The 27,681-nt window shown below is 46.7% G+C and overlaps 1 protein-coding gene across 2 annotated transcripts in view; it reads left to right on the top strand.

The window, feature by feature from the left end:
* Positions 1 to 27,681, top strand: part of TBC1D19 (TBC1 domain family member 19) — a 989,099-nt gene that overhangs the window by 723,473 nt on the left and 237,945 nt on the right. For both annotated transcript variants that reach the window (XM_086964506.1, XM_086964505.1), the window contains one exon: positions 10,073 to 10,157. In XM_086964506.1, the coding sequence (XP_086820632.1) occupies positions 10,073 to 10,157 (85 nt within the window). The remainder of the gene's footprint in view (positions 1 to 10,072; positions 10,158 to 27,681) is intronic.

The following is a 27,681-nucleotide window of genomic DNA, read 5'->3' as shown; positions in this document are numbered from 1 at the left end:
ATGTACTTACCACTGTCAAATTTAGGGAGGTAGCACAGTGACTGGGGTCCTGATTTGCAGGATCCTAGTTAGACTAGTCAGAAAATAAAATAACACCAGCAAAAAGAGGGGGTAACCATGAGAGCAGATCCTACTTTCCTACAGGGTGGATGATGGTTTAGTGAATGGATGGACGGATGAGTGAAAGGGTAGATGGATGGGTGAGGGAATGGATGGGTAGATGGATGGGTGAGGGAGTGGATGGATGGATGGATGGTAAGTGAAAGGGCGGATGGGTGGAATGGATGAGTAAAAGGATGAGTTGCTGAGTGAAAAGTGGATGAATGGATGGAGTGAAGTGGTGGATGGGTGAGCAAAAGGATGGATGGATGGATGTCTTAAAAGATGTATTAACAAGTGAAAGGATGAATGGATAAATGAATGGAGGGCCAGATGGATGGCAAGGTTTGATGGACATGTTTGGAGATGGATGGATGGGTTTGAATGTGGATGGACAGACAGACAGATGGAATGGTAAAAGACTGAATGAGAGATAGCGGGTGGATGGAAGTATGAAGTGATGAATGGATAGATGCTTGGATGGGAGATACAAGAGCTCTTCTGGGGAACGATGTGCTTTCTTACTTAGCTTGCTGGTTGCCATTAGAGGTTTGGTTCAAAAGTTGGGGAGTGTTTACATTTTCTAGATACTCCCTTGCTACTGACAGTTTAAAGTTAAATAAAGACAAAACTCAGGTGTTGGCACTGGGAAGTTTACGGAGTATTTGGACTCCGGACTGGTGGTCAGAAGTCCTTGGGCAGTGCCCCAACACAATGCAGGCTTTGAGAACTCTATAGTTTGTTTGAAGAAACACTTTTCTTCCTCAAATTGAGAAAGTGTCACCTTAATGTGTTAAACATCTAAAGGTACAGAAGACAGTTGTTCCTTTTATCCCCAAATAGCACACTATCCCATCATTCAAATTGTGGTTGAAGCCTGTCCTGGTTTTTTAATGTTCTTTTCGTAGTCTCCCATCATACTCAATTCAATAACTCCAATGTTTATGAAAATTGATTGTTGGATGCTCATGTTATTACCCCCTGAATACCTATGTGGGCAATTGTACTCTCTACTAAAAGCCTACATAAATAACCATGTTAATAATGGCACCGTTCTGGGATTTACGTGAATGTCGTTTCTTGTTAGAATGGTAACCTGCAATTCTGATTACAGGTAGAGTATTTTACCATCATAAGCGTTGCCTACAGTAACATAATCATGCTATAGCTGATAGAAATATCTAGCCGCAGATTCCTTAACTTTGAACTTCCAGACATCAGACTGGACCCAGATTTTTTGTAGCAGTACCCCTGAATGCCGGAGGATGGCACTGGTCGACTCCATGTGACACCGTCTGCATTGTGTTCGCTGACGTCATGACATCCCTGTCGTTCATATAACCGCCACACCAGTGCGCTGACGTCAGTTCTTTTCTTTCCAGGCCAGCCAGCGCAGATCCCTTAAAGAGAGCTTACCCCCTGTCATTTTTGTACAGACAATTTTTTTTACTTTTGTTCGATTCCTTTTGGTGCGCTAGGGACATTTAGTACAAAGACCTCGGGGTACAAGCCCTGTGGCACCGGTTACCGCGCTATGACGGTCACTGACCCCCACTTGGTATGTCTCTGGTGCCTGGAGCGTGACCACGACACAAAGTCGTACTCCAATTGCCAGGCCATGGCGCCAAAAGCTTTGAGGGAGCTATGCCTTAAGCTACTCATAGCCTGGTGCCTCGGAGGTCGCCCCATTGCTCTCAATCCCGGTCTCGGTCGAGAGGAAGGTCGGAGCACTGCTCCAGAGGATCGAAGTCCTCTTCTTCCAAGTCATCACGGTCAGGGAAGAGGCACCACAAGAAGCACAAGAAGTCAAAGCGTGCTTCCCTCCACTTCGAGACTACCCCTCCATCCATGCCTCCAGTTTACGATCGGCTGATGAAGGATCACCTTGCCCTGCTTCCAAGGAAGTCAAAACTCTCTTGGTCAAGGGAGCTATAGCGAGGGTTCCAGTCCAGAAATAGGCTGTGGTTGCTATTCCCGCTATTTCTTGGTTCCGAAGAAAGACAGAAGCCTTCATCCTATCCTCGACCTCAGAACTCGCAATTACTCAAAAAAGGAGAAGTTTGAGATGCTCACCTTTGCTTAGGTCCTGTCTGCCCTGGATCCAGGAGACTGGATGGTAGCGCTGGACTTGCAGGACGTTTATTCTCATAGCCCTATCCTGCCTGCCCTTTGTCGCTATCTGCGGTTTATGGTGGGTCACGAGCACTTTCAGGTTGCAGTGCTCCCCTTCGGCCTCACCAGTGCCCCTGGGGTGTTCACCAAGGTGATGGCTGTGGTCACAGCCCATTTGCAGAAATTAAGGGTTCCAGTCTTCCCCTATCTCGATGACTGGTTGTTTAAAGCGGGCTTGTTCCAAGCAATCATCTCCCACCTCCAGACTATGACGAACCTACTGCATTCGCTGGGGTTCACTATCAACGTGCCGAAGTCACACCTGTCTCCTCTCAAATGCTCCCTTTCATTGCAGCGGTTCTGGCCACAGTGCAGTTTTGGCCTTATCCTTACGAATGGTGAGTCCAGGATATTTAGGCTATGGTCCCAATCTTTCAGCCTTTAGCCTGGATTTTGGCGAGAATGACTCTGAGGCAGTTGGACCTCATGCCCTCCTGTATCCTGGACCTCATGCCCTCCTGCATCCTGCTAGTGGACCATGCCAGATGGCACATGCAGGCTCTCCATTGGGACCTGATGTTCCATTGGGCACAGCATCAGGGTAATCTCTCCAACCTGGTTCAGATATTGGAGGGCACTGCAAAAGACCTGCAGTGGTGGCTGACGAACCGTGATTGGGTCCCCTCTTTTTTTCCCCACCCAAATCTCACAGTGGTGATGGATGCATCTCTTCTGGGGTGGTGTGGCTATCTGGGGAGGTGGAAATCAGAGGACTCTGTTCTACCGCCGGAGCCTGGCTCCATATCAACCTATTGGAGGTTTGGGCGATCCGATTTGCAGTGAAAGCCTTTTTACCTTTCATCAAGGGAAGGCTGGTTCAGGTGTTCATGTACAACCCTACCGCTTGGTGGTACTGCAACAAACAGGGCCGTGTGGGGTCGTGGGGAGAGCCTTGGATAGATCTGTTTGCCTCCGAAGAGAATATGCAATGTCTGCAGTTTTGCGTGTTGGAGTTTCCAAGGTGGCTCTTGCTCGACTACGCTTTTCTTTGCGAGTAGAGCTCAGGCCTCCTGTACACCTTCCCGCCCATACCACTCCTGCCCAGAGTGTCAAGAAGATCAGGAGCGACCACACCCAAGTCGTTCTTGTGGCTCCGGACTGGGCATGGAGAATCTGGTATCCCAAGTATCTGGCAATGAGCATTGATCCTCCGATCGGGCTGCCCTTTCGGGAGGATCTTCTGTCACAGCAGCAGTGAAGGGTCCCCCAACCGAACCTGTCCTGTGACCCTGTGACCAGGCAGGTCGCTCCCTCTGCCACTGCGCAGACCCCCCTGTGTGCTGCTGCTTTGTGTAGTCTGCTGCCTCCTTGCAGACTGGTTTGGTGACTTCATGTCATCCTCTTCCCTGCTGACTGTGTTTTTCGCTCTTTTTTGCTCTATTGACTGTTCTTGTTCTGCCTACTGTTCACTTGCCCCTTGCTTTCTTTTGTGCCCGCTGTGCCTGTTTCCCCCTGCCCCCTCTTGCCTTCTTTGCCACTCTTTTACCACAACTCGAATCCCACGAGGCCTCGCCCCCTCACTACCCATTGGCCGCCCCAGTCCCGCCTCTCAGCTGCTCCTCCCTCCCTCTCCCCTTCATATGGAGGCCACGCAGCGGACTCGCCGCTGGCGTTCCGAAGGGGCGCCAAAGGCAAGCCCGTCTACGCCCGTCCGCGCCTGGACCGTACCCAGTGCCACTCCCCTGGCCCTCGACGATGCCAGCCCACCCGACGGAGTTATGACGCAGCCACCCTCCACGCACTCAACACCGGCCGGACTCGAGCCTGCCACCGAACTACCCCGAAACGCACCCACGGACCCTTCACCTGCCAAGCCTGCAAATTCTCCTGCCTCCGGACCTGCACTGCTCCCGCCAGATCAGGCACCAGCAACAACCACCTCAAGTGTATCCTGCTCAACACCCGCTCTGTCCACAAGCACACCGTCGAACTCTGGAACCTCCTCGACACAACAGCACTGGACGTCGCCTTCCTCACAGAAACCTGGATGAACGCCTCCTCAGCCCCCGACATCGCCATAGCCATCCCGGATGGCTACAAGATCACCCAGAGGGACCGCGTCAACCAAACCGGAGGAGGCATCGCCATTGTCCACAGAAACACCATCCGCATCACGACCAACTCCGACGACACCCTTACCGCCGCCGAGCACCTTCACTTCCAGATACACACCGACCCCAAGACCACCCTCAGAGGTACTCTCATCTGCAGACACTCGGGACCACGCACACAATTCAGCGAAGCCATTGCAGACTTCCTTAGCCCGCTTGTCCTCACCTCCTCAGACTACATCATCCTAGGGGACCTCAACTTCCACATGGAAAACAACAATGACAACAACACCACCACCCTGCTGGACAACCTCGCCAACCTCGGACTCAAGCAACTGGTGAACACCCCCACCCACTACGCCGGCCACACGCTTGACCCAGTCTTCTCCTCCAGCAATCACATCTCCTTCAGCCACTCCACCGGACTACACTGGACAGATCACAGCTGCGTCCACTTCAACTTCAGGAAAACAATGACCCACCACCACCCGCAAAAGGCTCCCCGAAGATGCTGGAGCAAGATCACCACCGACCAGCTCACCACTTCCCTGAGCCAAAACCCCCCCACCAACACTACGGACTCCAACGAAGCAGCCAGTAATCTCACACAGTGGCTCATCAACTGCGCCAATGCCCTTGCACCGCTAAAGAATCCTCCCAGCAGACCAGGCAGCAAGAAAACATCGGGGTTCACCAACGACCTCAAAGACTCCAAGAAATCCTGCTGTACCCTCGAGAACGCCTGGCGCCACGACCAGTCAACAGAAACATCACAGCCCTCAAGAACGCCATCCGCCATCACCACCAGCTGATCCGCACCACCAAAAGGACAGCATTCAGAGAACAACTAGACAACAACACCCACAACAGCAAGGAACTCTTCAACATCGTTAAAGAGCTCTCCAACCCCAGCGCCAGCAACAACGACATCACGCCCTCGCAAGACCTCTGCGACGCACTCGCCTCGTTCTTCCACCACAAGATCGCCAACATACACAACAGCTTCGGCGCCCAGACCATGCACCCAACCACCGAACCAACGCCCCCCACCACCACCCTCTGCGCCTGGACCCCCATCAGCACTGAAGACACCACCCACGTGATGAACACTATCCACTCCGGCTCCCCAGCCGACCCCTGTCCACACCACATCTTTAACAAAGCCGACTCCATCATCGCACCCCAACTCCGGAACATCATTAACAACTCCTTTGCATCTGCCACCTTTCCTGAGATCTGGAAGCATGCGGAGATCAGTGCCCTCCTGAAGAAACCCACCGCGGACCCCACGGACGTCAAGAACTTCCGCCCCATCTCGCTCCTCCCGTTCCCTGCTAAAGTCATCGAGAAGACCGTCAACAAAAAGCTAAACACCTTCCTCGAGACCAACGGCTCCCTCGACCCTTCGCAGTCCGGATTCCGAGCAAACCACAGCACTGAGACCACCCTCATCGCAGCCACCGACGACATCAGGTCCCTGCTCGACAATGGGGAAACTGCTGCCCTCATCCTCTTCGACCTATCGGCCGCATCCGACACAGTCTGCCACCGCACACTAACAAACCGCCTCCACCACGCCGGGATCCAAGGAATAGCCTTGGAATGGATCACCTCCTTCCTCTCTGACAGAACTCAGAGGGTCTGCCTCCCTCCATTCCGCTCAGCGGCCACCAAGATCATCTGCGGCGTACCTCAAGGCTCCTCGCTCAGCCCCACCCTCTTCAACATCTACATGACCCCCTCGCAGCCATTGCACGCCAACACAACCTAAACATCATCTCCTACGCTGATGACACTCAGCTGATCCTCTCCCTCACCAACGACCCCGCCATCGCCAGAGCCAGCCTCCAGAAAGGAATGAAAGACGTTGCGGAATTGATGAAGCTCAGCCGTCTGAAACTGAACTCAGACAAGACGGAAGTCCTCATCCTGGTATCATCCCCCTCTGCCTGGGACGACTACTGGTGGCCCCCTGCACTGCGCACCGCCCCTAAGCCCACGGACCACGCACGCAACCTAGGTTTCATCCTGGACTCCTCCCTCACGATGACCAAGCAAGTCAACGCCGTCTCATTATCATGTTGCAACACCCTGCGCATGCTCCGAAAGATCTTCCGGTGGATCACCACCGAAACCAGAAAGACGGTCACCCAGGCCCTCGTCACCAGCTGACTGGACTATGGGAACGCCCTCTACGCCGTAACCACAGCCAAACTACAGAAAAGACTCCAACGTATACAGAACGCTTGTGCACGACTCATACTGGACATCCCCCGACACAGCCACATCTCTGCCCACCTGGGAGACCTGCACTGGCTCCCCGTCAGCAAAAGGATCATGTTCAGGCTCCTCACCCACGCTCACAAAGCTCTCCATGACATGGGCCCCGAATACCTTAACAACCGTCTCACGTTCTACACACCCACCCGTCAGCTCCGATCCACCAGCCTCGCCCTTGCCACCGTCCCACGGATTCGCAGAACCACCACTGGAGGGAGATCCTTCTCCTACCTTGCGTCCAAGACGTGGAACTCCCTCCCCACCCACCTACGACTGATCCAGGACCATCTCTCCTTCAGGAAGCAACTCAAGACCTGGCTCTTCGAGCAGTAGCATTATCCCCCCACCCCCTCCCAGCGCCTTGAGACCCTTGCAGGTGAGTAGCGTGCTCTATAAATGTGCCTGATTGATTGATTGATTGACCCTCAGCCTCCTTGCCTGGAGATTCAGGGGTGACAGCTGACAGCTTTTGACCTTCCTCCCGAAGTTTGCAAAGTTATTCTAGCAGCTAGTTGTCCCTCCACGATTCGGTAAATGCCTGCAGATGAAACAACTTTTGTAAATATTGTACAAAAAGGTCTATTGACCCTTTATCTGCCTCTCTGTCTGATGTTTTCCTGTTCATCCTTTCCTTGGCCCGCAGGTCTCTGCACTTGCCACTCTTAAGGGCTTCTTTTTGGCCCTCTCAGCTTTTCTTTGGCTGCCAGATCAGCCATCACTTTTTAAATCCCCTCTGGTGCAGAGATGTTTGAAGGGGTTAATCCACTTGTTTCCCACTTCTCCTTTCAATATGCCACAGTGGGACCTAAATTTGGTTATTACTTTCTTGATGTTCGCACCGTTTGAGCTGCTGCAAAACTGCCCTCTATGGTTGCTCAATATCAAAACAGCCTTTTTGGTGGCAATTACCTCTGCCAGGAGGGTGAGCGAACTGCAGGCACTGTCATCACAGCTTCCTTACCTGACCGTCTTTCCGGACAAAGTGGTACTCCCAACTAGGGCATCTTTTCTGCCCAAGGTTGTAACACCCTTCTATCTGGGACAATCTGTTACTCTGTCCACTTTCTATGCCCCTCCGCACATTTCTAAAGAAGAGGAGCGTCTCCACGGTCTGGAATCAAACAGAGCGTTATTGTTCTACCTTGATCGCACTAAAGAATTCCGGGTAGATGACCAACTCTTTATAGGGTAAGTGGAGGGAAAGAACGGACGTGCTATTCAAAAGAGAACCATCTCACGCTGGGTTACCTCTGTTTGAAAATGTTACGCCTTGGCAAAGAAGCAGCCTCCTGAAGGCCTTAGGGCCCATTCCATCAGGGCAAAGGTAGCCACCGCAGCCCCCCAGCGTGGTGTTCCAATTGCTGGTATCTGCCAAGTGGCCACATGGGCTTCTCTTCACAGGTTTGCCAGAAACGAGTGTCTGGATTCTCAGGTGCACAGGGAGGGCCTGTTTGGGACCTCTGTCTTGCAGGACTTTCTGGTCTAAAGCTTTTACGCAGTCCCATGTCTGGGGAAGGTATTGCTTGGGAATCTGTTCAAAGGTAAGGAATCTGCAGCTAGTTGTTTCTGTCATATGGACAAGTTACTTACCTCCGGTAACACCTTATCTGGTAGAGACGTAGCCACAGATTCCTTACTGACCCACCCAACCTCCCCTCACTCCGGAATTGTTTTTAGTGTCTGGGCTGTCACGATGAACATGGTGCTGACAACGTCACGCAGAGTCAACTGATGTCATCTACTGACGCGGAGGGGGACTGATAAGAAAAATCTTCCAGATCCAGCCTGACGCCGGGAAGTTCCAAGTTAAGGAATCTGTGGCTAGACTATGTCTCTACCAGATAAGGCATTACCGAAGGTAAGTAACTTGTCTTTAGTGACATTGTAAGAATATTATTGTATGTGATTTGAGTCCTTTGCAATTATATTTTTGAAGGCTGGCATTTTGTTTACCACCTATAACCTTTTGATCATCTCATCATGGGATATTTACTCCTTTTTTTGTTGTTTGTGGTTTTACATCCAGGCGTCTTACTATATGACGTAATGCTGCATTTCTATTAATAGCAAAACCTAAAATTCTTTGATTCAGTACTATGCTGTGGTATGCATGTATGTATCTAATTCAGATTGCATTGAATTTTTAAATGTTAACCTTTTTGAGGAGTTTGGATGATCTTGTGGGCTGTAGCAGTTTGCAGGTCTAACCGAAAAATTGACTTACAATGTTAATTCAGATATATTGATTCATGGACAGTTCTTGATCAGTGAACAGTATCATTCTACCAATATCAGGATGACCCTAATGAAAATCTCCTGTTTGGAAACATTCAATACATTATGATGAGATAATGAAACCCCATTCATTTAAACCAAAAATGGCTCAACGCGTTAAACCATCCTTGCTAAATTTGCAGTGGCTTCCAGATCACAGCTTGAATCCTGATCAAGCCGCCCCAGCCTGGAATGTTTCAGAGCTTGATGAATTAAGTATCATTAACAATGGCTAGTTGTAACACTGAAAACTGTGGTTTAAAGCACTGTAGAAAAGTACATTTTCATCATCATTATTTTTATCAAATTCTGCTTCTCACTGTGGGCCTTATTACGATAGCGGGCGGTCGGACCGCCGCCCGCTATCACATCAGTCAGGAGACCAACCGACAAGCAGGCGGCGGTCCGACCGACCAATTATGATGGGACTGCCAGGCTGGCGGTTGGAAAATTGCTCGTTAACATTGCGGCTTCAGCTGTGGACCTGGATAAGGGCTGCAGCAAAAGCTGCAGTATGAAAGAGCACAGTGTGCACATCCATGCACTATGTGCCATGCACCATGTGGTGTGTGACACACGGTGCATTGATGTGCGCCGGGGCACTACATGTGCCCCTGGGCTACTTTGCAGTGGCCCATGAGGGACAGGGTCCTCTTTGAGGACCACAAAGTCCCTATCCTACAGCATTTTCATGGCGCTGAGACTGCCATGAAATGGAAAGGGACTTTGTAATCCAGACAGCAGTGCCTGCCTCGACACTTCCTCTTGTCGAGACTACGATTCCGACAGCCGCCCCATCAGGTTCAGAGGATTCTGACGGGGGCGGCGGTCTTTCCCCAGACCTCTGTAGTCTGACCGCCTGCATTGTAATGCGGTGGTCAGACCGATGGCCTGTTTGTCGGATGAACTATCACTGATGGCTTGTCGGCCATCGTAACAAGGCCTTTGGTACCATTGCAGATGAATAGTATATGTTTAAAAGAGAAACCACATAACACTTGGTTCATTTTATCATTATTTGGGTTTTTATAATGGTATTAAAAAATAGAACCAAGAGGTTAGCTCCTTGTGAGTAGCTGTGCTGGTGAAATTACAGGTACAGTTACTCTCAGTGAGTCTTGTAACGTAGGAATGTGAATATTTTCAGACAGTAGGTTTGTGATGTGTTTTCTTTACGTAATGCTTTCTTTTCGCAGGTGTTACTCTGCTTTTCCAGGGACACATCAGTATTGGAACATTTCGCCTACAACAGTGCATCTCCACCAAAATCCTACATACGAGGTAAATTCTAGGGACCTCCTTCATAGGTTGGCAGAAACTGACAATCTTCTGCTTTTCGAATAAACCATTAAATATTCAATAGAATCAGTGAATTAATTTTCTTCACCATACGGCAATCATTACGGGGGAGTTTTCCCCCAGACTCTGATTAGGGCTGTGGGTCAATTTAAATGTTTCCCTTTATTGGATTTAACTGTACACATCTGTTGCGTGCTTCTAACATATGATTAATGATATATCGCGGCTGGACACTTTTTTTTTGTTTATTTGTGATTGTAATCCTAATTCATTAAAAATGATAATGTCAGAAGAGGATTCGTTTTCTTATTCAGCTCACCACAGAACAACCTACTACAGATCATCCTAATATTGAATAATAACATTTCTTATTTGATAGTGCTTTGTGCAAAATACTGCTCCTTTACTAAGCAACGTGATACCAAAGGATATTTATTATAAGCAAACATAGTGCTATTAATTTTATTGACTGTGGCAGGATGAAACGATGACTTGACCCCACCATGATTGAAGCATGCAACTTGCATTAGTTCTAGCCCTTTCAGCAATGATGTATACTAATTCTCTGTTTATGTAAACTGTTCCCATATAAACAACGGCGCACCTCCCTTCTACGTTACAAATAGTACCACTTCGTGGAATCTAGATAATTAGCTGCTTTGTTTTCATCATTAAATCTTGCTCTTTGGCATTCAGATAGTCTTAAAAGACGAATGAGCCCCATACACCACACATCATTCTGCTGACATACACCAAGCATAAAGTTGTGCCACAAACATCTTTGTCTCTGTTCCAGTTGCAACCCACCACCTGTCAAGGGTTGGATTCTTGCAATACCAACAATGGTGATATTAATATTGTGTGTGGCAAGACGTATGTGTGATAATAATACAGTAGATACAAAACAGGCTTAATTGCATTTAAACCTGACTGCATTTAACACCAAGGTACTAAGGATAGGGCTATGGATAGGGCTTAGAACGCTGATGCTAACAATGTGTGTTTGATCACCATATTTTCTGTTTTAGAACTGCATGTGTTTGACACCGTTCATCCGAACAAGACATAGAAGGAAAACAGCTGCAAATGAGGTGACCTTGTCGAGGTCCATCTTAGAAGAGAGAAGTACATTTGCTTCTATAGCTTATGTATGCTTCTGCAAAGGGGCATTGTTTGCATACTTTTGCAGCAAAACAGGAATTGAACACAAGTGACCCCCTCCTTCCTCCCGAAGACACCCTGCGTGATAAACGTTTAAAGTACTAGGGGAGTGGTGGGGTGAGATACATCGACCGGTTCCTGCGGGGAGAAGCTGATGGGCTAAATTCCAACTGCTGAGCCCGATGGCAGCTAAGGTCTGCAGGCAAACTGTGCATCAGTTGGCATAATTAAGGCTTATTAAATTATTACAGCCATGCTAAGTATGTAGTTGAATGCTGTTATAACAGCTATAACATCAATCCATCAACAGCAGCTAGCTAGGAAATACCACCATTTCCCATTACATCATGGGTATTTATGGCTGTACATGCTCCAATGAAGCAGTTATTTTTTGTGATTGTAGGAAATTGGGTTACTTTTTGAGGTGGGCAAAACCGTACTTAAGCAGCCGCCACAATTTTTTGTCAGGGACAGGGTGAAGTCACATGCAAACACCAAACTAACCTGTGCTTAACCCTCTGGTAGCTTGATTCAAATGCAGTTAGGCTTAACTTCGGGGCATTATGTAAAGTATTTTTGCAGCACTTCAAACAGTAATAAAGTCAAAATACAACACAAGAAAAATCCCACATCAATTTAGAAAAATACAGTAACATGTATTTCATTATTTGAGACCAAAACAGCAAAACAAATTCTATCTGTAGCATTGAAGATATGCAATTTAAATGTTTAAGTAAAAATAGTGCCAAGAAGCACAAAGCACCAACTGTGGCTATCTGGTCACGCCGGACTATGACAAAAACAAGTTCAGGCCGACTGCGATGGACATTCGGCAGCGTACAGGGACCAAGTTAGCCCTTGCTGAACAAAGTACCTTAAAACCTGATCGTGGAGTGTTGCAAGATCCTCTGTCGACGATGCATGGCATATCAGTGTGTGGTAAATTTAATAAGAATAACTCAGTCAAAAATAAGAGACAGAATCCGTGGTATTTGAGGTTTTAAAAGGGGTTTTATTCCTTATAAAGGAATTGGTTTAAACCAGGCAATCATGTTCCATCACCACGAAGGTTCAGGAAGGGATAGACAATACTTTATTGACAGGTTATCATATATATAGTCAATGCATTACAGTAAAGACATATGCAGGAGGCGTAACAGCTGAAAGAAACGAGATAAAGACATATGTACGTAACAGAAGGCGTACATGAAGGCGTACACGGAGGTGTGTGCTAGACAACGTCACATGAAACGTATTACAAGTGGGTGGATCCATAAGTGAATCCTGCAGTGTCAGCAGAAATATGAGGCAGAGATGCGCGCGCAGCAGTATGACGTGTGATTGACGTGAAACTGGACAGTGAAGGGGACTTGACATTTAGCCCTACATGAGGAGACAGAAGTCTGGGATGTCAGAACAACCTAATCCCAAATCATATCTAATATCTTGTGTTTGAGGAACTGTATTATCTGTAAGGAAAGGTCTCTCGGGCAGAGGCTATTCTATACTGACTGCTAGTGCGTGCATATGCGACTACGTGTCTACATGAGATGTGAGGGGCCATGGGCCTACCATGGTAACGGAAGCTATGAATTACTTGCATGGAGACAGTGAGGCCGGGCCCTTTGCTCTGCAGCTGGGAAGGATGTTTTCGTAAACTACTGGACAGGAATGTATTTTCGAGGAGCGGAGCAGATAACTTGAAGGTTAAATACAGTCTTGGCAGGCAATGCAGGCCGAGCCTGGCACAGCTCGCCGCGCAGGGAGTAAGTCAAGGGTCAGGAAGCAGCAGGCTGCGGCTTTCAGAGACAGAAGGCAGAAAGAGGCTCGATGGCAGAAATCAGGGCCTAACCCGCCAGTGCTAGAAATCATGAAAGTGCACCACATAAAGACGTTGGCAAGGTACACTTAGGAACGGAATATCTGACCCATTCATGGTGGATCTGAAAGAGGACATGTTAACGTTGGACGCAAATGTATTTGCGTCTTAATAGCTGGAAGTGGAGGGAACATACATGTACTTAAAGCACGTACATGGAGCCGGTGGGGTCTACGATAGGGGACACAACTGACCATAAAATTCATATTACCTCATTCCCTCCTTGTCCCCTACGGACCCTTCATGATATATCAATCCTCATTAATCTATCAATCTGTTCATGTAACATCATTTGTTCTTCTTTCTTCTTACGGCGTTTTGAATGAGGACTTGAATGAGGAATACATGATGTGGCGCACAGGCCGCAAATCGCTGGCCCACATTGCAGACATAGGCAGCAACTGAATACTATGAGAAGGCCAATACCCAGGAAGGATAGGATTTTCCATCCCCAGGCTGACAACGTGGTCCAGAACCAACCGGACCAAGTCCAGGTGCCTGGATTCTGGTGTATCAGACTTGCAATCTTGTGAAGGCGAGTGATGGCTTTATATACTGATGGCGCGTTTTCTGGAATGAAAACACAGCAGCTCGACCCGATGACCTTACAGGCTCCGCCCCTATCGGCCAGGATGACGTCAAGGACGAGACGATTTTGAAGAACAACAATCCGCATAGCAGACTGCTCCTCTGTTAAGTTACCTAGGGCGGAAGTAGTTTCATTCACTACTGCTTCAAGGGTTCTGGTTAATTTTCGTATCAGTTTACTATTAAAGACAGCACCTAAGTAGGGAAAGAAACCTTTATTGAAGTCTGTATATTGTTCCCATGCCGTTTCAGTATAGTCGACAATCGGGAGATCTCTCTGTGGTCTATTATGTACTAGATGGGTGTTCCTATGATAATCAGGAGTGGCTAGGAAAACAGGTGGCAGAAGGAATGCAATGTAACAGGTGCCATCCCAATCTAGAGGTAAGCGTATATATGCGGTATGACCACAAACAAAGTAGGAATGACGTGAAGCTTTAAACGTGGACTTGCCCTTATCACTGAATTCGATCACAGTAGTACATTTACTATGACCCAGGTGTACTGAACCATTCTTTCTGACACATAATTCACCTTTGACTGGTAGTACGGACATAGCAGGCAAGACTGGTTCGGATTCGGATTCAACATTCAGAATCATGAGGTTAAGTGTAAAGTTACCTAATCCATATACTTCATTTTCTAGATCAGTTCCTGTTCTTTCTGGTAGACCCTCCTTGTCAGGAAAACATACTTTATGCAGAACTGTGTTCAGATTTCCCCGTACCCAGTTGCCCTGGTAAACTACGGAATTGGAATCTAGAGAGTTTATTAAACTAAACCATGCCCTACTGGAACCATTGTGTGTAAACGGGTACGGGAAGAGGGGCAGAACTCCCTTGTATTTCTGATAGGGAGGGAGTCGGCCACATATCCAACAATTGGTAGCATTGCTGGTCTGATGGGAATGGTGTAACATACTAATGAATGTGTTATTGCGCAGCGCAAGTCGGTAAGATAACTCGTGCGGGGGCAGTTCACTGAAAGAGTGCTCGGCAGTGACATTGAAGGGAGGATGTGCACGCTTGAAAATAGGGTAGTAGATTTGCAACAGTATACTTGCAGCAATAATCAGAAGACTTAGAAAAAACATAATCAATAGCGTCACAATGCAGTGGCTGCGAAGAGATTTACAATATTCACGTTTCTTGAGCTGTTTCTGTCTATCTCTCTCTCTATTGGGGTCTAGGGGATACATGTCAGAAAACTCGTTCAACCGATTCACCTAGGGGAGGACTTAAACAATTAAACTGTCTGACTTGCTAGACCTCAATTTAAGTCTGTAATTCTGGGAAGAAGTTTTCTCGACCAGGGGGAGTTTCGAGTCAGTCTGTGGAGGAGGGCCGGGCGGCTGAGAGTTCAGATCTGGAAGCAGTCCATGAAATTTCTTAATATGACTCGAGTGAAGCCAGCCCTTGCGGCCCTCGACTTTCACTGCAGTCCTTGTGGTTAAAAGTACTAATTTAGGCGTCTGCCAACGGGGCTCCAGCGGACTTCTTCGGTCGAAGTTCCTGATGAACACGTAATCGCCGGGAACCACTTCATGGGGCTTCACCTCGGTGTTGTCGGGAAAAGCTGCAGCTACCTGTGAACGACAAGATTGTAGTGCAGACATCAAGGAGGCAAGGTAATCGGTCAGCATAATACAGTCAACATCAGTTATTTTTCTAGGTAAAGGCGTCCCCCACATATTCGGTGGCCTACCAAAGACCACCTCATACGGGGATAGCCCTGTTCTGGAGTGTGCGACCATTCTTAGGTAAAAGAGCGAAACTGGCAAAGCTACTATCCAGTCGACTCCTTTCTCTCTACAGATCTTGGCAAGGCGAATTTTCAGGGTCTGATTATGACGCTCCACGAGGCCTGCTGCCTCGGGATGTCGGACACAATGGAACTTCCATTGGTAGCCGAGCAGGAGAGATACTTGCTTCATTAACTCGGACGAGAATGGCTGACCGTTATCAGAGTATACGACGCGGGGCAAACCATATCTGGGGAAAAATTCACGAACCAGCTGCTTGGCAGTGGTCGGAGCAGTGTAATCTGGGACTGGATATGCTTCTGTCCAACGGGAGAGTGCACATACAACTACGAGGACATATTTGAATCCTCGACAACGTTCCATCTGGATATAATCCATCTGGAGGGCTTCAAAAGGGTGATCGGGAGGATGGAATCCACCTTGCTCTACGGGAATGCTTTTACCTGGGTTGAACTGACAACAAATCATGCAAGTACGCACTTTCTGTTTGGCTGCTGCTCATAAATGTTTATTGAACCAGATGTTTTGAATACTGTCTAACATGGCTTTTTCTCCTAAATGTGCTGGACTATGTACTGTGTTAATGATTACTTGGACCATAGAGTCAGGGAGAAACCATGTAGATTTTCCCTTCGTCATCCATCCGTGATCTGTCTGGATCCCTCCTAGTTCAGTCCATTTCTTGATTTCATCTGGTGTAGCATGTGTCTGTATGTCAATTACATCTAGGGCGGGATCCCTAACTGTCATGCAATGTGTCGGTGTCTGGACTATTGTCTTTGTCAAGTCAGTTGCGTGAGTCTGAGCTGTATGCTTGGCTGTTCGGTCTGCCAGGTCGTTACCCTGGGAAATGATATCAGTGACTTTTGTATGTGCCTTGCACTTCATGATCGATATTGCTGTAGGCAGATGTATTGCATCTAACAGAGTTTGAATAAGGGGACCGTGCTGAATTCTGGCACCGTGAGAAGTCAGATAACCTCTCTCTCGCCACAGGACACCGAAGTCGTGTACGACTCCGAATGCATAGCGTGAATCTGTGTATATGTTAACTCTCTTGTTCTTGGCTTGAATACAGGCTTGAGTCAGAGCGATGAGCTCTGCTGCTTGAGCTGACAGGGTGTCAATACAATTTGTTTCTATGACTTCAGTTTCTGTCGTGACTGCATAAGCGGCCACTAGTTCTCCTGTACTTGTTCTCATACATGAACCATCCACATAAAGTGTCAGGTCTGGATCTGGTAATGGAGTGTCTGTCAAGTCTTGTCTGGGTTTCGTCGTAATAGTAATGACTTCGATACAATCATGTGCCAATGGATCTGTCCCACTTAATGGCAAAAGTGTAGCAGGGTTTAATGTGTTGCAACGTCTGATTTCTATGTGTGGCTGAAACAATGTCAATTCATAACCTGTCAGTCGTGCTATAGTCAAGTGCTGGGTCTGTGTTCGGTTTAAAAGAACTTCCACGGAGTGTGGAACTTGTACTGTCAACTGATGTCCTAACACTATAGAATCACTCTGTCTAATTGCTAGAGCTGTTGCTGCTACTGATTTCAAGCACGCAGGCAAAGCCTGGGCTACTGGGTCTAATGTGCTAGAAAAATAAGCACACGGTTTGTGTGATCCTGCTTGTTCTTGCGTCAGCACTGACAATGCAGTACCTTCGCGTTCTGTGACAAAAAGTGTAAAAGGCTTGCTGTAACATGGTGTCGCTAAAACTGGTGCTTGACATAAGGCTTTCTTTAAGTCGTCAAAAGCTTGTGTATGTTCCTGAGTCCAAGGGAGGGCAGTCGAAGACGCTGCCTCCTGGGTTGTCAACTGTATGAGTGGCTTTGCTAGAAATGCGTACTGAGGAATCCATTGTCTGCAGTAAGAAGTGAGGCCTATAAAGGCCCGTACCTCCTTTTGTGTCTTGGGCTGTGACATGTGTACAATCAACTGAATGCGGTCAGGTGTTAGCTGTCTCCCCCCTTTGGACAGCAAGTGCCCAAGGTAAACAACTTGCTGAACACAGAATTGCAGCTTCGAAGGGGACACCTTGTGTCCCTTGTCAGCCAGGAAATGCAAAACCGTCAATGATGCTTGTTCACATTCAGGATCGCTGCGGGCGGTGATCAATAGATCATCGACGTACTGTAACAGGGCAGTGTTATCAGGCATGTGTATACTGTCTAGTTGTCTTTTCAGTGCTTGGCTATAGATGCTGGTGCTTTCTGTGAATCCTTGAGGTGCGCGTGCAAATTTGAAGCTTCGTCCATTTAAACAGAATCCGAAAAGGTATTGGCTTTCCGGGTCAATGGGGACACTAAAGAAGGAGTTCTTCAGGTCAATTACAGTAAAGAACGTTGCTTCGGAATCAATGGCAGTCAATAGAGACGAGATATCTGGGACCACAGGGTATTGTGGTACAATGCATTTATTTAATTCGCGCAAATCGATAACTAATCGATAAACAGGAGGTGCATTGGGATCAGTACGTTTAAGAACTGGAATGATGGGGGAATTACATACAATGGAGTCGGTTTCTACAACCACTCCTTGTGCAATGAGCTCGTCAATGATTTTCAGTAAAGCCGCTACAGCATCTGGAGGTAACTTGTATTGTCGAATTCGTGGCAAGACTACTCCTGGTCTGAGTGTGACTCGATACGGTGTAATGTGCATACAACCTACATCAGTGGGACCTTGTGCCCATAAATGTGCAGGAACATTCTGTAATCTGGGATCAATATCTCTCAACACATAGTGACCTTTAAAGTCACGTAGAAACAGTCTTACTCCTTCCGGAGAACAGCAGATAACAGCTCCTAGAGCTTTCAATGTCTTTATACCTAACAAGTTTTCTGGACATGATTTCGTTAGTAATAGATCTGTAGTACGTGTCAATGGACCAACTGCAAGGGGAAGTGGTTGCGATACTTCATTAATAATAGGCTTTCCTGAAAATCCAAGGGAAACATTCTGCGGGCCTGAGAGGGGTGCCCCTGGAACTTCGTTGTGACTAATAGTTGTCCTGCTTGCCCCTGTATCAATTAAAAACTTTCTGTCTTTCCCTAATACTTGACTATGTACATAAGGACCTTCTTGATCTACAGGAACCTCAATAAGAGGCAAGCCAACTTCCCTCTCTAGGCTGTTTCATGTGTATCGCTGATAGTCGGGATAATCATTTTGTGCATACTGGTACATATGCTGTGTCGTGTTTTGTGTTGCGGCAATGGGTTGTGGCTGTGGGACTGCCACGGTCTGTACTGTCTGTTGTGAAGCTTGCATAGGCTGGATATTCTGTGGTATTTGTTGTTGGACCTGGTCCTGTCTAGGAGGACGCGGTCTCTCTTTAGTTTTACCTGTAGAGATATTGTGTTTCAAAACTGCGCAATCGTTTATATAGTGACCTGGCTGTTTACAATAGTTGCATATCCCTTTAACAGGAGCTGTTGAATTATGGGACTGTGTCTGACTCTTTTTCTGACCGTCAGCTGGAACTGACTGAGCAACTAACATTTTCATTTTCGTGTCTTTCATACGTCTTTGTTCGTGTTCTTGTTCCTCTCTAATTCTGTTCTGGTGGTACTGTAACATTTGTAACATTTGTGAAGGTGTATTAGCTTGCCATGTGCTCTCGACTTTCAGAACACGATTCTTAACTTGGGGCAGAGAATTTTCGACCAATTTAGATACAAAAAGATGTGGATATGACTCGCTACTTGGTTTCAAGCCACTATTAATAACAAAACATTTCTCAAAACGGGAATAAAAATCACTAGTGTCTTCATCGGGTTTCTGTTTGCAGGCTTAGATTGCATCCCAGTCTTCCTTTTTCGTTGCTAACAGACGTGGCAATACTTGTACTAACAATCCTGGTAATGCTTTAGTTTTGTCCCCGAGCCCTAGGCCTGGGGTTCTAGTATTTTCTTCGTTCTCCAATGCAGCCCAATCAATCTTTGCCTCTCCCACCTCCCATTCTTTTTCCTTGAGTTTCTCGTAAATACCGGCAGGCAATAATACTTTTAATATTTTCATGATGTCGGGATAGGTGTAATCACCCATGAATAACATGTCTTTTATTTCACGGTGAAAACCTGCTGGATCCTTGTCATGGCTGGGCACTAATTTCTTCATTTCCAATAGTTCCATCTTTGTTATGGGCGTGTACACAAACACGCGTCTAAAGGTATTATCATCATTCTTGACTGGATGTACTTCTCGCAAGGGATTCTGTCTGTCTATGTAATACATTTTTCTGTCTACGGGTGGAGCTGGATCAAACTGCGGACACAGGAAGGCACTGTATCTGTGCCGATGTTCTAGAATTATTTTAATTAAGTCGGTACCTAGACCTCTCCATCTATTCATGAGTAGTTCTATCAATATATCAGGTAGGGGACCTGGATCAGAATGTTGGCTTTTATACAATATAAGGAGATGCTGAATCATGTATATTCCGGCTAATTTCTGTTCATCAGGAGAAAGATTTAAAAAGGTTTGTGCTAATGCGTCATCATTATATTTATCAGAACTGTCAGCCCATTGTACTGCTGACCTGGCTAATTCTTGTTCATCCATAGAATTGAGTACACGGTACCCCATTCGTTCTTGAAGTATTTTATCGGTAGCCTGAAATAAGTGTTCAGGCGTCTTCGGGTTTGACATGGCAGCTTGAAAAAGTCTCTTACTTTCTGGGCGTACCGGACGCATTGAATTATTAAAGGGCCTTCCCTTACCTACATAGGCTATCATTTCTCTAGCTGGTAACTGTAATGATCCTGTTGTCGTTTCTGGTGTTTCCTCCTCCTCCGAGGATTCAGTCTTATCTGCATCTACCTCTCTTTCGGGCCGTGGTCTTTCATGTATTTGTTCTACTGCTTTTCGGATCCTTCGGTACATATTTTCTATACTACTCTGTTTATCATGTTTTCCGTCTGCTATATTCTGACCCCATTTATTAAGTGCTTTCATTTCTTCCTGGTCTACACCAGGCCTGTCTTGGTTTCTTATCAAGAAGTTTATGAAAAAACGTAATATCATTTTCTGAGTGTCAACTCTCTGGTATGCCATGGCATCGCCAATACTTTCAGGACCTTCCCCCGTCTGGACAAAATGATATATTTTGTCTAAATGATCAATCATTCCTGGTAATATCATTAAATAGTTTGCAACTCGTCGTAGACGTACTGATGATAGCATCATTCTGTCATCTTTACCGGGTACCGGATCATATCTACAGTCTGTAAGAGGCTCATTAAGTATGTCGTAACCCGCTGTTTGGGGTGTACGTTGGTGTGCTAAGTCCCTATAAGTCAATCGATGTGCTGGTGGTGGCGTTTGAAAACCTCCTGTGGCACCTCCTGAGGTGCCAGGTCCAAAAGGGTTTGTTGGGGGTGAATAGCAGGGGGGAGAATAGGCGCGGGAAGAAGCGGAGGAATAAGCGGAAGAGGTGGAGCGGGAGGAGGAGTATGTCGTTGCAGAGGTGGCGGTAGATTATCTCGGGGTGGAGTGCCGTCAGCAGGTGGTGTGCGTGGCGGCGGAATATTAACATATTCGGGGGCTACATCGTCTAAATAGGAAGAAAGGAAAATGTCCTTTGCGGTCTTGTGGTGTAATTTTGTCGGGAGCAATGGAGGTGGCAGGTCTTTTGGTACTTCCGGGGTGGCCTTAGGTAAACCCTCGGCCAGGAGAGGATACATACCATTCATAAGAGTGTTTCGTTGTCTGTCTACTTGTTCTGCTTTTACTCGTATACCTTCCTCAACTAATACATTTTCTCGGGCTTTTTCGGAATCCTCTCTACTTTTCTCTGCTTTTCTGAGTGCCTTCTCTGTGCGTCTATGCGATTCTTTACGCCATAATTCAATGGCATCTTTCTGTGACTGTCTGGCTTTCTTTTTCCATAATGCTTCTTCTACTCTCATGATGCAATCGGCATCCCATGTCCCAGCAGCGGGCCATCTCTGATTCTCTGCTAAATCTTTGGTATAATCCACCCATAAATCGAGATATAATACGGCATCTAGGCCATGTTTGTGGTACATAAAGTACCCTGGAGTGTCCCTAGGTGGAATGGGAACAGCTTCCTCTAGTATCCCTTTTCTAGTTTTTATCTGTCTTAGTTTAGAGAACAGCGGCATGTTTCAGCCGTACTACTTAATACTGGATACTTACTTGGACTTGGACACAATTAATACAATAACCACGATAATGCAGATCAGACAATCATTCATACCACAACATTAAAACACATTTGAAACATTTAAAAACGAACAATAATAATTAGAATAAAACTAACTACCTTCATACTCGATATACTGCTAAACAGTACAGATACACCGCTAAAACAGTGCAGACCGGATATACTGCTAAACAGTACAGATACACCGCTAAAACAGTGCAGACCGGGTCTGTGTACCCAAACCCGTCTTGACCGGCACAAATTAATGCGCTCGTCTAGATGCGTCCCCAGCAACGGTACTCACCGGGAAGCACGGAACAGAAGGCCTCGGAAACTCGACACTGGACTGGACCGGACTGGACTCGACTGGACTGGACTCGTGACGTAGGTACTTCGGAACTGCAGAACCTGGTGGGCCTCTGAATACCTCGGACTTTGTTCTCTCAGCTAGGCTCTGGTCGGGATCCTCCGCACTCCTCACCGCCTCGTCTGGGTGTCGATCGCAGCCTCAGTCACCTCCGGGTACGCGTAGTTGTCCGTCCGGCTGTGGCAGGGCACCGGGCCTGCAACGCACCTCCGGCGCGTGGGGTGGGGGAGGGGTCCCTATTCGGGCGCCAATTATGTGGTAAATTTAATAAGAATAACTCAGTCAAAAATAAGAGAAAGAATCCGTGGTATTTGAGGTTTTAAAAGGGGTTTTATTCCTTAAAAAGGAATTGGTTTAAACCAGGCAATCATGTTCCATCACCACGAAGGTTCAGGAAGGGATAGACAATACTTTATTGACAGGTTATCATATATATAGTCAATGCATTACAGTAAAGACATATGCAGGAGGCGTAACAGCTGAAAGAAACGAGATAAAGACATATGTACGTAACAGAAGGCGTACATGAAGGCGTACACGGAGGTGTGTGCTAGACAACGTCACATGAAACGTATTACAAGTGGGTGGATCCATAAGTGAATCCTGCAGTGTCAGCAGAAATATGAGGCAGAGATGCGCGCGCAGCAGTATGACGTGTGATTGACGTGAAACTGGAGGGTGAAGGGGACTTGACATTTAGCCCTACATGAGGAGACATAAGTCTGGGATGTCAGAACAACCTAATCCCAAATCATATCTAATATCTTGTGTTTGAGGAACTGTATTATCTGTAAGGAAAGGTCTCTCGGGCAAAGGCTATTCTATACTGACTGCTAGTGCGTGCATATGCGACTACGTGTCTACATGAGATGTGAGGGGCCATGGGCCTACCATGGTAACGGAAGCTATGAATTACTTGCATGGAGACAGTGAGGCCGGGCCCTTTGCTCTGCAGCTGGGAAGGATGTTTTCGTAAACTACTGGACAGGAATGTATTTTCGAGGAGCGGAGCAGATAACTTGAAGGTTGAATACAGTCTTGGCAGGCAATGCAGGCCAAGCCTGGCACAGCTCGCCGCGCAGGGAGTAAGTCAAGGGTCAGGAAGCAGCAGGCTGCGGCTTTCAGAGACAGAAGGCAGAAAGAGGCTCGATGGCAGAAATCAGAGCCTAACCCGCCAGTGCTAGAAATCATGAAAGTGCACCACATAAAGACGTTGGCAAGGTACACTTAGGAACGGAATATCTGACCCATTCATGGTGGATCTGAAAGAGGACATGTTAACGTTGGACGCAAATGTATTTGCGTCTTCATAGCTGGAAGTGGAGGGAACATACATGTACTTAAAGCACGTACATGGAGCCGGTGGGGTCTACGATAGGGGACACAACTGACCATAAAATTCATATTACCTCAAGTGGTTCCAAGAAGGCTGCAACCCTACAATACTGAGTCCTGCATCTTTGTCGAAGATGCCGTAGACGAGCGGCATGCAATGCAGACTCCTGCTTCGAAGATGCGTCGTGCACCAGCGGTTTGGAAGAACCCATGTGTCTGCGATGCGAAGTCCTACATCATCATCAGGGATATAGTCGATGAAGGGCTTGCGAAGTGAAGACCTGTGTCCAGCTTGTGACGTGCATCAGCAGTTCCGAGGAAACTGTGGGCTGCGACGCAAGGTCTGGCATTGGGGATGTGTCCCGCTGTGACAGTTCTGATTTGGAGATGTGTCACACTGCATCAGTTCTGCCCACCAGCTGGGCTGGCAGAGCACCTTTAGGTCCACTTCCAGGGGTCCAGGACTCTAGTGGCACCAGTTGGGGAGTAGGACTCACAGCAGACAGAGTCCAGAGGCTGTTTTCAAGGTAGTTGGAGCCTTTGCTGTCTCTGAGGCTCTTGAAGTGACTCTGGTAGTCCTGAGTTCAAGATTCATGTCCCGTCCCTCTCTCTCAGGAAGCAGGGTAGCAGTCCTTCTTTCAGAGCAGCACAGCAGTCCTTCTGGGTCTTTCATGTGTCCAGAGGTGTGATGAAGTGCTGGGCCTGAGAGTCCAATATTTATACCTAGTGCTAGCTTCGAAGTAGAGAATTACAGAGCTTTCCACCCCTAGAGGTCTTTGGAATATCTTGCTTCCCTGCCCTGGCCCCAGCTTGTCTGGGGACAGAAAAGAATAGTGTCAGAACCCTTTGTGAGTGTGCTGGGCAGAGCCACTGTGATGTTCAACTGTGGTAAGTCACAGTTCCTCCCCCTCATCAAGTCGGAGCTGACCCATCGTGCCAACACCTATTCCCTCTTTGTCTCACTGTTTGGGAGCAATACACAAAGTCTGTTTGTACTATGCCGCTCTCCAGCACTGCTTGTTGACCCTAATGGGTTCCAACTTGTTTTTCCACCTTATTGTTTGTTCAAACCTTGGTTATCACTTTGTATCATTCCTTGGAAATGAGTACTTCAAACCCTTGCAGATTTTCATGCGTATCTTTATTTGTCGGGAATTAATCTTTGACATGCTCATCGTGTTTATTTCTCCTGACACATTAGACAGGTCCATAACACATTTCAGACCCACCTAGGTCCTTTATCAGGGTTTTGTTGTACTTCTTGTGAGAATTCTACTTTCCTCCTAAAGTGTAGGAACGAATTTCCAAGGAATAATACAAATGTATAGCCAAGGTCTGAACAAGCAATGCAAACAACTTCATGAAGTAGCACCAATGATCAGAAGGTGACACCCTACTAGCACACAAAGAACGTATTTCAAAGAAGCATTACCAAGAGAAACGAGGAGTGCACGGATTATCATAGCAATACACAAATATCAGCTGAAAGCTACACCTAGTCAAGTGAACCAGGATGCAGGCATAAGAAAATGTCAACTTGCTAAAACAGAATTGTGACTTAAAATCCAACTTTACCATTAAAGTGAGCTTTAAACTACAATTCTTTAGAGATCAAACTCAACATTCCCACCTTCTCCCAATTGAAAGTTATCATGTATTAAATGTAATACGTTACCCCACTGTTGTCCTATGGCAGAGGCAGGCCTTGCAGTAGTGAAATCGAATTTTAGAATTTTTCACCACCAGGACATGTAAAAGATAAAAGTACGTATCCAACTTTTTAAATACAGTACACACTGCCCTTTGGGCTGTTTAGGGCCTACCCTAGTGGTGACTTATACGTATTTAAAAAAAAGGTTTCTGCTTGGTAGAAGGTCTATTTAGCCAGGTTAAAATGGCAATTAAAACTGCACACAGGCTTCAATGACAGGCCTGAGACATGTTTAAAAAGGCTACTTAAGGGGGTGGCATGGTTTAGACCCCACTTGGGAAGGTCAAAACGTTGCAATTACAAAGACATGAGGAGTTTCAATACAAAGATGTTGAATTCATTCATCCAAAGAGGCACTATTGGAATTAAAATGATGAAAACTTTAGCACAATATGTCCTGTACATTCACCACCATCATCTATGACATTATTAATTATACATATACAGTCTTAATGTTTGCCTTCTTACCTCCTGTTTTTGCTGACTTTGTTTATGCTGGCCCTGGGAATCTGAGCACTTTACCACTGCTAACCAGTGGTAAAGTGCATGCACTTTTTACTTTAAACATACTTACACTGGTTTTATCCACTTTTGGCATATTTGATTTACTTTCAGTCCCTAATAAAGTGCACTACATGTGCTCAAGGCTTGTAAATAAAATGCTACTAGTAAGCTTAAAGCACTGATTGTGCCACCCCCATAAGTAGCCCTTTAAATTTGTCTCAGGCCTGCCACTGTAGAGACCATGTGTGTAGATTTAAACTGGCATTTCGACCTGGCAAGTTAACCTACTTGCCAGACCCAAAGCTTATTTTTTATTACTTTTCGTCCACCCCTAATTTTGGCCCTGGTCAACCCTTGGGCAGGTTGGTGCACTGTATTTAAAAAGAAAAGTAGGGTATTTACTTTTATGTTTTACATGTCCTGGGAGTGAAAAACACTTACATTCCTTTTTTTACTACTATAAGGCCTATCTCTCCCATAGGTTAACATTGGGATTTCCTTATTACATTTTATGTGTCATTTTCCATTGTGAAAAGATGGGCTACCCCAATGTGGTGTCCCCGAGCTCACAATTTTAAAATACAACTGATGGTAAACTTTGTTTTTTAAAGGCAGTTCTGGAAATGTTACTTTTAGAAAGTTGGCATTTTCTTACTCAAACTATTTAGTGCCATCTGCCTCACTCCAGAATACACATCTGGGATGGGTGATAGCTGGCTTCCTGCATTCCCTTTAGTCAGCCACACACAAAGGAAGGGTAGGTGTAACTGAGTAGCCATCTGCATGTTGATGGTTCATTCTGAGCTTGATGGGAGAGAGGAGCTGACACTGAAAGAGCTGCGGCCTGTCCCCACACAAAGCATTGCACACGCTCCTGGAGTGGGTCAGGAGTGAAGGCAGGAATGGCAGGATCATGTGAACTTTAATGCATCTCTTTGAAATCTCCCTACTTCAAAGGCCAACAGGGTATAAGTGCTGGACCTCTGGCACCACCAAATTAGAACACTTATGGCACTGAGGACATTCTACCAGGAAGGAGGACTGTTGTGCTTCCAGGAGGGACTGCAGCTTTGCTGAACTGCTTTGCTCTGTTGGCCTGCTGCTGCCTGCTGCTTCTTACCTGGAAGTGAGAAGTACTTGACTTGCATCACTACATCTCAGAACCTAAGTACTCTCCAAAGGCTTGTTGGCTTGCCTCCTGTTTCTGAAGTCACAGGAATGTCAAAGACTTCACTGTCATCTTCATATCAGCCCGTGGACTTTACTTGCTGTAAGTGTTTTTCTGCCAGTGGTACCAAACAAAGTCCATAGCCCTTAGAAGTGCATTTAAAGTGGTGCATCTGCCAGAACCTTCACATCCATGCCATTGCACCAATTACAACCGACGCATGCTCTGCTGCGAGATCGTACTCGACAGATCACTGCTGTTGAAGAAACCAGAACATATGCATCAACGCTTTAGCACTGATTAGAACTGACACATCTCCTGCTTCGAGATTGGGATCCACGCATCACTGCTGTTGCAGGGACTAGATCAGTGCATTCGGAACTGCCGCACAGCCTCCGGGGCCACCGATTTGGAACCAACGCTGTGTGAAGAGGATAGATGCATCACCCTCCAGCGTGGGTTAACCTGGCGCATCGCATTCAGAGCTGCCGCAATCGGAACTGGCGCTTCTCTCAATGAAATCGACACATTGCTGCAGCTGCATGGAAAAATCCTGCGCAACACCCCAACTGCGTGAGGATCATCGATGCTTCTTGCGCTCCGAAAAGGATTTTGGTACTTTTGATCAGCGGGCCCTGCGTGGGTCCTGTACCAAGCTCACGCTCCATCATGGATGGCCTGAACTCTTCACTTTGTCCCGGTCCAGCACAGCCAATTTAACTCTTTGAGCGCTATTTGTTTCTAAGTGCTATTTTTGCATTTAAATCTTTAAAAATTAATTTCTTGACTTCCAATAATTGGATTTTTGTCTTATTTTATTTATAAAATGTATATCTAGTTTTCTATACTGGTGTGGAGTCTT

This window comes from Lissotriton vulgaris, chromosome 3_2 (assembly GCF_964263255.1).
Source record: "Lissotriton vulgaris chromosome 3_2, aLisVul1.2, whole genome shotgun sequence".
Lineage (NCBI taxonomy): Eukaryota > Metazoa > Chordata > Amphibia > Caudata > Salamandridae > Lissotriton > Lissotriton vulgaris.
The sequence above is the reverse complement of the archived record's forward strand: the minus strand, read 5'-3'. Positions and strand labels throughout refer to the sequence as shown.